The sequence below is a fragment of the Hemibagrus wyckioides genome, linkage group LG23 (assembly GCF_019097595.1).
Source record: "Hemibagrus wyckioides isolate EC202008001 linkage group LG23, SWU_Hwy_1.0, whole genome shotgun sequence".
NCBI lineage: Eukaryota > Metazoa > Chordata > Actinopteri > Siluriformes > Bagridae > Hemibagrus > Hemibagrus wyckioides.
The window spans coordinates 15,150,151-15,165,223 of NC_080732.1; the positions used below are offsets into that span (position 1 = coordinate 15,150,151).

A 15,073-nucleotide genomic window follows, 5' to 3' on the forward strand; every position below is an offset into this window, starting at 1 on the left:
GCAACTCTGGAACAATGGAAAGTGAAAATGGAAATCAGAAAAGGCAGAACATCCGACATGGAGCTGCATACATGGACTTTAGAGTTATAAAGAAAACAGATATCCGATAGTTTAGCCTCTTTTTTGAGTTGGCTTTAATAAACCCATCCACCCCCGCCCCTCCACGGTAGCAATAACGAAAGTAAATGGTCGTCCATGAGGCAGGACAAGAAGGCTTCTACCGTGAACTGTAAGGTATTACATGGTTATTTCTGTGACCCGTTATGTTAGATAAACGAGAATTAACTATCAAGTGAAATGAACCGGTGTTATAGTCGATTTGAAACTTAAAACGGTTCAAGATCCGTTCATCGTTTTGGTCCAAACTGTTTTCCTGGGTGAAGATATATTTACCCTCCAAACATAACCGGAAGTGCAGTAGGCATCCTCGCATTATCCTGTATACTTATTATAGGATTATGTTAAAGATGTAAAGGTTGGTTAAAGATATGAAGCGGAAACGACACCTTGACTGATAGCATGATAAATACAGGCGTGAATAAAGGATAAGTATTGGTTATTCATACAGACTAGGAACGTCAGCATCGTCAGTTTAAACGAAATGCATGACGTCACGTGGGTGTTATCACCTGCTCTACCCCCTTACACCTGTTGAACCTGTTGTGTTTGGGTTTTAACATATTGCCTTTAAGGTAAGAATAATAAGGGTACGGGGGGGGCAAGTGAAGCACTTCTAATATATATATATATGTATATAGTGAGTGAATGAGTGTGTGTGTGTGTGTGCCCTGCGATGGGTTGGCACTCCATCTAGGGCACATCCTGCCTTGATGCCAGATGATGCCTGAGATAGGCACAGGCCCCCAGTGACCCGAGGATAGCTCGGATAAGCAGTACAGACAATGAAATTAAATTTAAATATATATATATATATATTTATATATATATATATATATATATATATATATATATATATATATATATATATATATACACTATATTGCCAAAAGTATTCGCTCACCCATTCAAATAATCAGAATCAGGTGTTCCAATCACTTCCATGGCCACAGGTGTATAAAATCAAGCACCTAGGCATGCAGACTGTTTTTACAAACATTTGTGAAAGAATGGGTCGCTCTCAGGAGCTCAGTGAATTCCAGCGTGGAACTGTGATAGGATGCCACCTGTGCAACAAATCCAGTCGTGAAATTTCCTCGCTCCTAAATATTCCACAGTCAACTGTCAGCTGTATTATAAGAACGTGGAAATGTTTGGGAACGACAGCAACTCAGCCACAGAGTGGTAGGCCACGTAAACTGACGGAGCGGGGTCAGCGGATGCTGAGGCGCATAGTGCGAAGAGGTCGCCAACTTTCTGCAGAGTCAATTGCTACAGACCTCCAAACTTAATGTGGCCTTCAGATTAGCTCAAGAACAGTGCGCAGAGAGCTTCATGGAATGGGTTTCCATGGCCGAGCAGCTGCATCCAAGCCATACGTCACCAAGTGCAATGCAAAGCGTCGGATGCAGTGGTGTAAAGCACGCCGCCACTGGACTCTAGAGCAGTGGAGACACGTTCTCTGGAGTGACGAATCGCGCTTCTCCATCTGGCAATCTGATGGACGAGTCTGGGTTTGACGGTTGCCAGGAGAACGGTACTTGTCTGACTGCATTGTGCCAAGTGTAAAGTTTGGTGGAGGGGGGATTATGGTGTGGGGTTGTTTTTCAGGAGCTGGGCTTGGCCCCTTAGTTCCAGTGAAAGGAACTTTGAATGCTTCAGCATACCAAGACATTTTGGACAATTCCATGCTCCCAACTTTGTGGGAACAGTTTGGAGCTGGCCCCTTCCTCTTCCAACATGACTGTATGCAAAGCAAGGTCCATAAAGACATGGATGACAGAGTCTGGTGTGGAGGAACTTGACTGGTCTGCACAGAGTCCTGACCTCAACCCGATAGAACACCTTTGGGATGATGTGGCCTTAATGTGGCCTTCAGATTAGCTCAAGAACAGTGCGCAGAGAGCTTCATGGAATGGGTTTCCATGGCCGAGCAGCTGCATCCAAGCCATACATCACCAAGAATGGTCAAAAATTCCCATAAACATACTCCTAAACCTTGTGGACAGCCTTCCCAGAAGAGTTGAAGCTGTTATAGCTGCAAAGGGTGGACCGACGACATATTGAACCCTATGGATTAGGAATGGGATGTCACTTAAGTTCATATGCGAGTCAAGGCAGGTGAGCGAATACTTTTGGCAATATAGTGTATATATATATTAGAATATTCACAATATATATATATAAAATATAATATCGTATTTACTATATATATATATATATATATATATATATAAATAAAATACAACCTAATAATAAAATGAAAGAGAATAAGATATTTTATATTTAAAAATATAAAATATTTTTAAAATAGCAAATAGAATAAATGATGATCACTAACTGTACAACTGACCAGTGGAAAATAAATTGCGACAAAATCTATTTATTTTAAAATAAATGCAGCATATGAAACTATACAGTTACTGATGATGCTCATACATTTTTGAACCCTCTATAGGGTCATATGGCCTAGTGTAGAGAGATTCATTACAACTATTTTATAAACCAATAGAATTTTTTTACATTTTGTGCTTAATTCATAAGTTTTATTTATGGATTTTAGTCAAATGCTTGACTGTGATATTTGATTTTGTGATCGAAGTAAATAATTTGTCTCACATGTACAGTAGATCATGAAAAGGCAAGATTCAAACCAAAGAGGGGAAAAGGAAGATGGTTTTACAAAGCAGCCCAGATATATTCCGCCAGATGTTGCGGTTAAGATGGTGAGAACTTTCACATTCTCCAGTCTATGATTTGCAGGTCTAGACCAAATTAAAGCCTGGTAATTAATTATTTATTGCATGGTAACTTCTTTTCGCTCAGAACGGTTGGATAATAACAGTTCTACAATACACTCTTTCATAGTTTGTAGCTCCTGGGGGCTCAGACAAAGTATGGAGTCTAAGAAATAAAAAATGTCCTTGCTTTTTTTTAAGGAAAAATAAAAAGGGATGGTGTTACTCCAGTTGCAGGCACCTGTAAGCTCTTGTACATGAAGAAAGGTGGTTAGTGCTTTCCTAAGAATGTGTTTAACTTCTCTGATGACTTGTGATGTGACTCTTTACAAGACTTGATGTAATACGAGAGAGATAGCTAGTGACTGGGAAATGGCAAATGACCATAGATCTTTATGGCAGGTAGCATTATTTTGACATGACCTATTGGCTAAGCATATTGTTTTAAGATAATTGTTGAATTTTGTTTGTAATTAACTAGACAGAAAGACCAGGCTCTCCTGCACCCAGCTGTCTGTCACTGAAGAGTGATGCGTCCATGGATTGTGCCTATGTTTTCAGCCAAGGAGAAACGAGCAGAGGAAAACGGTCTGTAGTTCAAAAATCTATGATGAATATAATAGAAACTGGAATTTAATTTTAACTTCAATAGTAATAGTAATACAATAGCATGCATTAGATCTTGTAGTATATTCTTTTATGTCTTTCCTTTTTTTATTCGTTTAGAGTTGTAGAGTTTTATCTGCAACCGAACAATGTAAAGAGTTAGGCTTACTTGTAATCAGACATGTAACAGGAGATATATTATGGTACTTCACGCTTAGTTGGATAAAGATAATCATAGGAAAACGGCTACATCGATTACAGTTGCCAGGTAGCGAACTCAAATAAACACACATGTGAGCAGAAAAAAATAAACCCAGATTGGGTTTCATGCATGTCAGCCAAGAACAGGAACCTGAGAATCTCATGGCCACAGACTCACCCAAACTGGACAGCTGTAGAAAAACAAAATCACCTGGTGTTATTCCAGTCTTCCAGTTTTGGTCAGTCTCATTTTGTGACATGTAGTGCAGAAAAATGCTGAAATGACATGCAAATGTCATCTGTTTTTTATTGTATGTAAAGTGTAACAATGTTTAGTTAATATGGACTTCCTCTATGTTCTGTTCTCTTAGTATTGAGACGGTGAGTCCAAACCCATCATCACCTAACCGCTCTATGAAGAGTAACAATTCAGTGGAGTTCAACCAAGATGAAAAAGCAAGTGGAGGAAAAAGTTTGTCCCCATCTAAACAGAGGTGTGCGACTCTGCAACACCAAGACCATAAGAAAAGCTGCACAAAAGGAGCTATGGTAGGACTTCAGATGCTTAAAAAAAGACAAAATTCTTTTTTATGTACTTTCAATTTCAATATTTTATACTCAAGGCATGTTAATTCATTGTTGGTGGGTTAAACTGAAAGTCATCATACAGGCTTAATTGTGACAAAAGTTGAGATAAAACTGGGGAGAAACAGCAGAATTGCTTCAGACACCTCTATTCAAAACAGGATCAATGGCTACAGAGGAAAAGTAATGAAACCAGCAGCAAGAATTAGAAAGCAAGGGTGAAATGTCTAAAGGGCAGTGCACAAAATGACAGGAAGTTCTGGAGAATTGTCTTATTTTCAGATGGATCCAAATTCAACCTGCATGCATGGACTCAGTTGACTAAAATACTGTAATTTTTATCTTTAATGACGCTATTATTCTTTAAGAACAACTACTGAGTGTCAGTATATCTCATACTTGTTGAGGTCAGTAATGTCAATAATATTGGAATTAATGTCTCCACACCTACTGTAGAAGTTCAGGTAGTGTTTAATGCAGGGAGAGCAGTTAAATAAGTTATTAACAACAGTCTGTAATCACTGCCTATTGTTGATCATTTTTTACATTGGTTTTGATTGATTTAATTAGACACAAAGACCAGTCTCTCCCGCTCCCACCTGTCTGTCAATGAAGAGCGATGCATCCATGGATTGTGCCTATGTCTTCCGTCAAGGAGAAAAGAGTCGTGGAAAACGGTCTGTAAATACACACATCTGTCCATCTGCATTCTTTTTATTATCAGAAAACATCAGCTCAGTTTTAAAGTTGATAACTTGTAAAGATTATTTACACTGTACGTTGATTAGGTCTCGGTTTGTTCTGTAATTCTTAGTGTTGGGATTGAGAGACCTGGCTCGACGTCAGGGAACTACGTCTCAGGGGGGAGTGGCAGAACAGTGGAAATCAACAGGGATGAAAAAGTGAGTGGGAGAACTTTAATTTCACCCCAGAACTATCAGTATGTCTGAGTTACACATCACCCAAGCTGACCAGGCACTGAAAGGAAGACCTGTATGTTTTCTGTGCATTTCTTGAAGTTTATTGCAAGACAGATTAAACCCTGATCTCTAAACTAGACCAAACCTACACAAAAAGAGGTAGGGTAGGACATGGGATTCTTAGAATTGGGAAAATCTTTGTGCACAGTAATGTAGTGTTATATTTTCACTGCTATCTTTACATTATTTTAGAGTTAATTCATTTTTAGTCTTAGCAGGTGACATCATAATAAAGACCACAGTCTATACCTGAAGTAGAAAGTTAGATAGCAGATAGATAGATAGATAGATAGATAGATAGATAGATAGATAGATAGATAGATAGATAGATAGATAGATAGACAGACAGACAGACAGACAGACAGACAGACAGACAGATAGATAGACAGACAGACAGACAGACAGACAGATAGATAGATAGACAGACAGACAGACAGACAGAGACAGACAGAGACAGACAGACAGACAGACAGACAGACAGATAGATAGATAGATAGATAGATAGATAGATAGATAGACAGACAGACAGACAGACAGATAGATAGATAGATAGATAGATAGATAGATAGATAGATAGATAGATAGATAGATAGATAGATAGATAGATAGATAGATAGATAACAAGAGCTGACAAGCTTACAGACTTTCAAATATATCTGTATGTAACATTAAAATTTAGTAGAAAATGAGCAGCTGAATATATATGTACATAACAATAAAAAATAAAATTGTAAACAGGCAACTGAGATATTGCATGAATACAACGAGTACAAACATTAATCTACCTCATCAGATGGAGCAATTATATTATAAATAAATGAATAAATAATGAAATATGTCATTTGAAAAGAGTCTTGATTTCAAATGTAAGTCATTCTAATTTATTTGCTGATGGAAAAACACTGTTTCTATGAATATATTTGGTTATCTAGGTAGAAAGAGCAGACTCACCTGGTCCTAGCTGTGTGTCACTGAAGAGCAATGCATCCATGGATTGCGCATACGTCTTCAGCCGAAAGGGCCAGAGCACCAAAAGACGGTCAGAAGCTTTTATTTCTGCTTCAAAAGACATTCCTTTTTATTCTATTATTTTATACAATCTCTGTAAAAGACATAATAATAAGACAAATGCGATCTTGGAACATGATCTTTCTGAACATGGATTACTTCAAGTGAAATGTTAGCTTCAATTTTAAATATTATGATAACATTTTTTATTAAATATCCTACGACTAAAGCAAGGCATGTTAATGAGGTCTTTGTGTTCTTGTGTAATTCTTAGCCTTGAGATAAATCTTCTGTCTTACCGTCTCCTAGCCATGTCTTTGAGGACAGTGACCTAACAGAGGAAGTCATCCAGGATGACAAAGAAATTGGGGAAAGGTTTAAAGGTTTGCATCCATCACCAATGACAACAGAGATGTACGCATCAGCAAGGCTGACAAGGTGCAGAGAGGAAAGCCTCTGCCTGCAGCACTGTGCTCCTCTTGACGTTTTCTGCAAGACTGATCAGACTCTGATCTGTGAACAGTGTGCTAATCTGGAACACCAAGACCACAACATATGCTACACAACAGGTGCCAAGGTAAGATATGTTTTCAGTGATGGAGATTTTATACAAATACTATAATATCAATGAATGCATTCACTGACTTACAATTTATCTCATTTTATACAACTGAGCAAGGGCCTTGCTCAGGGGCGGCTGCTTGGTGGACCTGGGAGTTGAACTCACAACCTTCCGATCAATAACCCAATACCTTAACCACTAAGGTGCCACATTTTTTTTTACAGGTCTCCAAAGAGCTGGACACAGTGTCTCTACTTGAACATACACTAAACAAAGTGGACAAAAACAAGTTTATGAGTTATCTATGCCAAAATTACCCAGAATGCTTTGAGACTCCTCAGGTGATTTGCGATATCCGTGAAGTACCTAAGCTTATACTGGAGACATTTGGTTCTGAGGTGGCTCTGAAGATAGCAATAATGGTCATGTTGGAGAACGGTAAGATGGAGAAAATGTTCATTTTCTATCATTGTATTTAAGGTGTTTCTAACATGAGAATCTGTTCATTCAGGCATTTCCAGTGACAAAGGGTCTGAATTTATAAATGAAATGGAGTAGATAGTGCACATAAATGCTGAGACTGTACCAAACAGTCAGATGGTGATCGTATAACATAGTATTTGTAAGAAAATGATCCTCAACAGGTTTTGTCATGAAGTCATTGTTGTCTTTAAATAGGGTGGAGATACGCTGATCTCGCAGAACTAAGACATTTTTCTGTAGCTTAGGAGACTTTCCTTCCATGCTGCTTGAAATACTACCAATTTAGTTTGACGCCATATACTTTCTAATTTCCTAGTGGTCAGTTTTAAGGTGTGTGAGTGTGTGTGGGTGATCACTGTACCAGGGTGCTAGTGCTAACTGGAGCTAGGGTGTGGCAAAATGTTGACTCTAAGAAACCAGTCACCTGATCAAGTTCTCTGGGGTCAGATGGTCATCTAACTATGGATAATTCTGGGAGATTATTTCTACATGTAACACAGCAGTATTCATTTGCAAAAATCGTGTTGGCAAAGTGTGAATAATCCAGAACTAATTTCATTTTTTTTTCCATAGAGAGAAATCTTAAGACCATTCAGGATCGTCTAAAAGCGAAATTACAGCGTCATCTCAAATCTAAGTTCGAGTGCATAAACGAAGGAAATGCTCAGCAAGGGACTCCGATTCTCCTAAACGATATCTACACTGAGCTCCTCATTACAGAAGGAGGGGATGAAGGTATTAATAAAGAACATGAGGTCAGACTGATTGAGGAAGCATGCAAGAACAGAGACACGCAGGAGACCGTGATACAATGCAACGACATCTTTAAACCTTTACACGGACAGAAAAAGCGCATCCGCACCGTGTTAACAAAGGGCATTGCTGGGATCGGGAAAACGGTTTCTGTCCACAAATTCATCTTGGACTGGGCAGAAGGAAAAGAGAACCAGGATATTTACTTCATTTTCCCGCTTCCTTTCCGTGATCTGAATTTAAAGGGAGATAACAAATATAGTGTGATTCAACTCCTTTCTCAGTATTTTCCAGAACTTAAAGAATTAATACCTGTTAGTTGTGAAGAACTAAAAACTCTATTTATCTTTGACGGCCTGGACGAGTGTCGACTTCCGCTTAATTTTAAGAATAATGAAATGTGTTGTGACGTAACAAAGGAAATCCCTGTAGATGTGCTGCTAACAAACCTCATCCGAGGAAATCTACTTCCCACCGCACTTCTGTGGATAACCTCCCGGCCAGCGGCGGCCGATCAGATCCCTCCTGATTGTATCGATCGGGTTACAGAGGTTCGAGGATTTAACGACTCAGAGAAAGTGCGATACTTCAGGAAGAGGTTCAGTGATCCAAGTCTTGCTGACAAAATTGTTGCACACGTTAAATCTTCAAGGAGCCTCCACATCATGTGTCATATACCAGTCTTCTGCTGGATTTCAGCTACGGTTCTGGAAAGAATGTTGGGTAAAGCAGACATGGAGGTGCCTAAAACTCTGACTCAGATGTACACTCACTTCCTCATCATCCAGACACATTTAAAGAACAAGAAGTACCATGGAATGACCAAGGAAGACATGGACCTGACGGAATCCGACAAGGAAATGCTTCTTAAACTGGCTGAGCTAGCGTTTCTGCAGCTGGAGAAAGGAAATCTGATTTTCTATGAAGAAGATCTGATTGAATGTGGCATTAATGTTGCCGAAGCATCTGAGTACTCCGCGATTTGCACAGAAATCTTTAAAGAAGAGTTCGGATTGTACCGAGAGAAGGTCTTCTGCTTCGTCCACCTGAGTATTCAGGAGCATCTAGCAGCGATGTACGTGCTGGTTAAATTTGTAAACAATGATACGAACATTTTCAGTAAAGATGCAGGGAATCTGAACCAAACCACAAAGATATCAGATTTACACAAGAGTGCTGTAGACAGAGCCATGCAGAGTGAGAACGGACACTTTGACCTTTTCCTGCGCTTTCTTCTCGGTCTCTCACTTGACTCTAATCAGGTTCTTCTGAGAGGACTGCTGCCAAAAAGCTGCTCTGAGAGCTTGGAAGAAACAGTTGAGTACATTAAAGAGAGGATCAGAAACGAATCATCAGCAGAAAGAACAATCAACTTATTTCACTGTCTGAATGAACTGAATTACAACTCACTGGTGGAAGAAATTCATAGTTTCTTGAGCTCAGGCAGGAATTCAGAGACTGAGCTCAAACCTGACCAGTGCTCGGCTCTAGCCTATGTGCTGCTAACATCTGATGACGTGATTAATGAATTTGACGTAAAAATGTGCAATACATCTCTTGAGGGATATCAGAGGCTGTTGCCGGTTGTCAGGATCTCAAGAAAAGCAATGTAAGTTCCCACTCGAATTATATCATCAAAGTAATAGAACCTTCTATGAGTGTGACAGTATCGGGCTCAATTATTAACGATGTGAACACCAGTACTGTGAAATTTACATGGCATTACAGTAATTAGCGATCTCTACACTGTAAAAACATGTTTTACTGTGAGAATTCTCGGGTACACCATTATTAAACAACACTTGAAAGGAAAAAGGTACCAGACTCAAGACCCATAGCACAGACCATAAACATCCCTGTCAGGACAGTTGGTTTAGTAACATGCAGGTGGAAAGTTCACTGAACCACAACAACAACATGTCCCTGAACAAGTGCGCCATGAATATTTGACACTATGCCTTAAGACTAATAATAAGGGATGTGTGGAAGAAGCCGGCACTCATAGGACAACCAGAAACCGGTAGTAGCAACGGTTTCACAGAGAATAATAAGCAATGGATTGCACCATAATCATATCTGTTCCTACACAAGCGCAGAGACGCATTTCTACAAGCAGATGTAATCCAGTGTATCCAGTAAATTACCAAAAAAAGCATCTTAGCAAGTAATATAGAACAAATATAAGACTATTAATCCAATTTCTACACATATTTTACTATTTTAATCTTTAGATTTCCGTGTTCTATCGGCAGACTATTTTGCTATTTAATTTTAATCATTAATTTCTATTAAGATCTGCCAATAAAATAAGAAACAATAAGAAAATAAGAAACTGTAAAGGCATTACTCTACACCCTCTAGTACACCTCCTTTGTATGATATGTGACAGTAATTGTTCTAGAAATGTCAGACACAATGCACTGCCCAGTGTCTACATGCTAAACGTTTACAGGACTGATGAATAACAAGACGTCTGTGTCTTTGCTATGTGGCAGCCATTTTGTCCTGTTACAGAACAATGGATAGAGCCTTGTAGGGAGCTCGTAAGCTCACATCAATATTTCAGAAGGAGGATATATGCCCCCATCTGCCATTCTCAAAATTATAATACAATCCACAATTATTACAACTGAGTCAAATTATAGTCCTGGAATTTGGCTAGCTTGCCATTTGGACTTAAAATGGATGCACAGAAAAGTTTTTTTTTTTCTTAGTTTCACTGAAAAATGCACTAACATGTTAAGTCATTTGATATCTTCTCATTGTGTTACATTTTTAACTCGTTTTCAATAATCGACTCTTCACAGCCTCGCTGGTATCAACCTCACAGACGAATCCTGCGAGACTCTGGCTTCGGTCCTCCAGTCAGCTAACTCACACCTGACAGAACTGGACCTTAGTTTTAATAATTTAGGGGACTTAGGAGTCAAATTTCTCTGTAACGGCCTTTCAAATCCACACAGCAAACTTGAGAAGCTAAATCTCAGCTGTAACAACCTCGAACATGCAGGAGTGAAGCTGCTTTGTGATTGTCTGATGAGTCCACACTGCAAACTTCAGACACTTGGGTTTGTATTATAAGTAGTGCTTAATAAGTCATATGTCAATTATTGCAAGCCTATATCTACTTATTTAGTGTATGAAATAAATCCTATATAAGGTAAAATAATTATAATAACCTATTTAAATTAGCAAATCCTACTTCCTATGTATTATTACTAGTATTTCACCATAAATTTCCTGTTTGCAGATTGGCTGGCACCAACTTCTCGGAACCGTCTTGTCAGTTAATTGCCTCGTACTTTCAGTCTGCGAACTCACACCTCAAAGAGCTCGATCTTGGCTGCAATAACATGAGAGACTCTGGAGTGAAGCTTCTGACTGCTGGACTGAGTAGTTTACAGTGTCATCTTGAGAAACTTGGGTAAACTGTGTTCCGCACCTACAAACAATTTATTTTCTTAAGTCGTAACCTGATGAAAATTTTTAATGATTTTGGTTACACTACAGGTTGGACAGATGTGATCTCACGCACAACTCGTGTGAAGCATTGAAAGCTGTTTTGCAGTCACCCAACTCATACCTTAGAGAGCTAAATCTCAGCTACAATAAATTGGGAGTCTCGGGAATCCAGCAGCTCTGTGAGGGACTAATGCATCCAGATTGTACACTGGAAGGACTGAATCTCAGGTACAGCAATGTTGGACATTTCACACTTGTGCTTACTGTAAACTTAAGATCGTGTGGTTACCACTGTTTAGTACATTAAGGGAAATTCATATAGTTGATGAAATGTATCAGTGGTGGAAGGAAAAAGATTTTTACAGCAATGCCATAGAATTTTATTCTCTATCGCCAAAAAACGAACTGAAGGTATAAACTAATTTTTTTCCCCTTCTATTAAGTAAATGTAAGATTTGTGTTGGGATTTCTTCCAGTTTTTTAGTAACCCAATATTTCTTTTTCTCTGGCATTACTCTAAAGAACCATTTCTGGCACATTTGGTGACCTGTCAAGTCAAATGGACTGATCAGCTCCAGGAAGATGTGCGCAATTGGGCTGGAATCTAAATGAATCTGGACATGTTGTCTCCGATCGTTGTGTAAAGTGCAAAGCAAATATGTGATATGATTAAAAAAAGGTGATACCTATGCCATTGACGGTGTTATTTACTCCATTGCAGACTTGTCGATGTCGGTATTTCAACGAACGCATGCAAAACGCTGGCTTTGGCTTTAAAGTCAGCAGATCCACATCTGAGAGAGCTTGATCTAAGCAACAACTGCATAGGAGATTCAGGAGTAAAACTGATTTGTGATGGACTCATCAGCCCAAACAGCAAACTAGAAAAACTGAGGTAAATGTTGTATGAATGAGAGCTTTTATGTTCACTATATTGTCAAAGGTTTTGGGACGTCTGCCTTTGCATGCGTATGAATGTAATATAGAGTTGGCCCACCCTTTGCTGCTCTAACAGCTTTAACTCTTCTGGGAAGGCTTTCCACAAGGTTTAGGAGTGTGTTCATGGGAATTTCCTTCGGGATCAATAAAGTATCTATCTATCTATCTATCTATCTATCTATCTATCTATCTATCTATCTATCTATCTATCTATCTATCTATCTATCTATCTATCTAACTTTGTGGGAACAGTTTGGGGATGACCCCCTCCTGTTCCAACATGACTGCACACCAGTGCACAAAGCAAGGTCCATAAAGACATGGATGAGCGAGTTTGGTGAGGAGGAACTTGACTGCCCTGCACAGAGACCTGACCTCAACCCCATAAAATCTGATAGAATACTTGGGATGAATTAGAGCGGAGACTGCAAGCCAGACCAAAACTGGTACGTCTGCCTTTACCTGCACATGAATGTAATATGGACTTTGTAGCTATAAAATCTTTAACTCTTCTGGGAAGGTTTTCCACAATGTTTAGGAGTGTGTTTATGGGGATTTTTGACCGTTCCTCTAGAAGCGCATTTGTGAGGTCAGGGACTGATGTTGGATGAGAAGACCTGGCTCACATTCTCTGCTCTAATTCATCCCAAAGGTGTTCTATCAGGTTGAGGTCAGGACTCAAGGTGCAGGCCAGTCAAGTTCCTCCACACCAAACTCACTCATCCATGTCTTTATGGACCTTGGTTTGTGCACTGGTGTGCAGTCATGTTGGAACAGGAAGGGGTCATCCCCAAACTGTTCCCACAAAGTTGGGAGCATGAAATGGTCCAAAATGTCTTGGTATGCTGAAGCATTAAGAGTTAATTTTACTGGAACTAAGTGGCCGAACCCAACCCCTGAAAAAAAACACCTGAATTCAATGATTTGGAGGGGTGTCCCAAAACTTTTGACAAATAGTGTATATAGTAATGCATAGGTGCTTTTATCACTAGACACAGTTTGTGTTTAGCAAATGAAATACCATGTTTTAATATAGAGTAGGTATTTATATGTGTATAAAATTACAATTTTTTTGTATTTTTTATACAGTAGAAAAGGAATATGGACTAATTTCTGACTCTGGTATTTTTCGTGTGTCTCCTCTGCTGTAGCCTGCGCTGGTGTAATCTCACAGACAGTTCTTGTGTGAATCTGGCCAAAGTCCTGAGTACCCCCACTTGCTTGACAGATTTGGAGCTAAGAGACAACGATCTGTATGATTCAGGTGTGGAGATGCTTTGCACTGGTCTGCGACATCCACACTGCACACTGCAGAGACTGGGGTAAGTTAATTTCCTGCATTTTATGATTTTCTCAGTAATTGTAATGGAACTTTCACCAATAACATTTAAGATATCCAAGAATAGCATTGAAACTTAAAATCTTTACTATACATTATAACTTGAGCTGTCATTTTGTTGCTATTGTTATGATTGTCCTCTCCAAAAATATAGGTCAGTTTTGGTTTTTTGTTTTTTTTAAAAAAAAAAAAAAGTTAAATCAACAGGAAAACCATAGAGAGCTGTCTCAGCTGTTTTTGAACCTGAGAAAAGAGAATAAATCGACCAGAGCCATTGCACAAGCACCAGGTATAGGCAGTAACTATAAACTGAAAAAGTGAAACTGAAACTGAAAACTGAAAAACTTTTCAAACTGAAAAAGAAAAGACGCTACTGGTGAAGTAAGAACCAGACAGCTAACAGGTTGATCAAGGAAAAACAAGGAAACATTGTGAGACAAACCCAAAAACAGCAGCTGGGGACGTCACCAACAACCTCCACAAGGCAGTGGTGAAGGTATCACAATTCACCATTTGAAAGAAGACTTTGAGATTAGAAATATACCACAAGGTGCAATCCGTTGATCAGTGGCAAAATCAGATGGCCAGATTCGAATTCACAAAAAATACAGAGATGATCCACAAAAGTTGTGCAGCAAGGTCAAACATCTGAAAGGACTAGATTTGCAGGTGGTTGAGGCATCACCGTCAAGTTCTATATTATGCTTATTTGTGATTATTTTGAGTACAATATATTAGATATTTGTAAATGCACTATACCTTAATTAATCGCACAAATGAAGAGAATAGTGAAACACATTGATTGATTGAGTGTTTTTGTCTTGTTGGTCTACAGTCTTTCAGGGTGTTGTGTTACAGAGGAAGGCGGTTCTGCCCTAGCTTCAGCTTTAAGCTCAGTTCCATCACAGCTAAGAGAGCTGGACCTCAGCTACAATCATTTAGGAGAGGCAGGACTGAGACAGCTCTCTGCTGTTTGTGAACTTTGGTAAGTAGAGTAAAGGAAGCAAAACATTTCGGCAAGTCAGGAACTCAAAGACCAACTCCAAGGTCAATGCAGGTGACATTTCAAAGTTTTATTTCCATATACTGCAAACCCATTTCAATCGAAATGAGGCCTTCAAGACAGCATTCAGATTAGTTTGATGTCTTTTGATCGGCAGAAGGGCCTTAACTGTGTAATGGCTCCATCAAGTCCACATCGCTTGATGAGTTTTGTTCTTTTTACAGTGTGGATCATTGTGAGGCTTGCAGAATCAATCCAGGACTAAAGAAATGTAAGCATGCAATATCTTAAATATTT

The 15,073-nt window shown here is 39.0% G+C and overlaps 1 protein-coding gene across 5 annotated transcripts in view; it reads left to right on the forward strand.

Moving 5' to 3' along the window:
* LOC131344195 (NACHT, LRR and PYD domains-containing protein 3-like) overlaps window positions 1–15,073 on the forward strand; it is a 16,495-nt gene continuing 1,422 nt past the window's right edge. Inside the window, exons 1-17 of one of the 5 annotated variants that reach the window (XM_058376284.1) lie at window positions 2–234; window positions 2,748–2,843; window positions 3,337–3,443; window positions 4,034–4,211; window positions 4,818–4,924; window positions 5,062–5,149; window positions 6,160–6,266; window positions 6,545–6,812; window positions 7,022–7,235; window positions 7,854–9,642; window positions 10,841–11,101; window positions 11,284–11,457; window positions 11,544–11,723; window positions 12,217–12,390; window positions 13,586–13,756; window positions 14,609–14,758; window positions 15,001–15,047. In XM_058376284.1, coding sequence (XP_058232267.1) covers window positions 196–234; window positions 2,748–2,843; window positions 3,337–3,443; window positions 4,034–4,211; window positions 4,818–4,924; window positions 5,062–5,149; window positions 6,160–6,266; window positions 6,545–6,812; window positions 7,022–7,235; window positions 7,854–9,642; window positions 10,841–11,101; window positions 11,284–11,457; window positions 11,544–11,723; window positions 12,217–12,390; window positions 13,586–13,756; window positions 14,609–14,758; window positions 15,001–15,047 — 4,150 coding nt within the window. In that variant the 5' untranslated portion in view covers window positions 2–195. Of the gene's footprint in view, window positions 235–2,744; window positions 2,844–3,336; window positions 3,444–4,033; window positions 4,212–4,817; window positions 4,925–5,061; window positions 5,150–6,159; window positions 6,267–6,544; window positions 6,813–7,021; window positions 7,236–7,853; window positions 9,643–10,840; window positions 11,102–11,283; window positions 11,458–11,543; window positions 11,724–12,216; window positions 12,391–12,686; window positions 12,881–13,585; window positions 13,757–14,608; window positions 14,759–15,000; window positions 15,048–15,073 lie in introns of those variants that run through there. The other 4 variants (XM_058376286.1, XM_058376285.1, XM_058376287.1 and 1 more) reach the window with 4 other exon arrangements.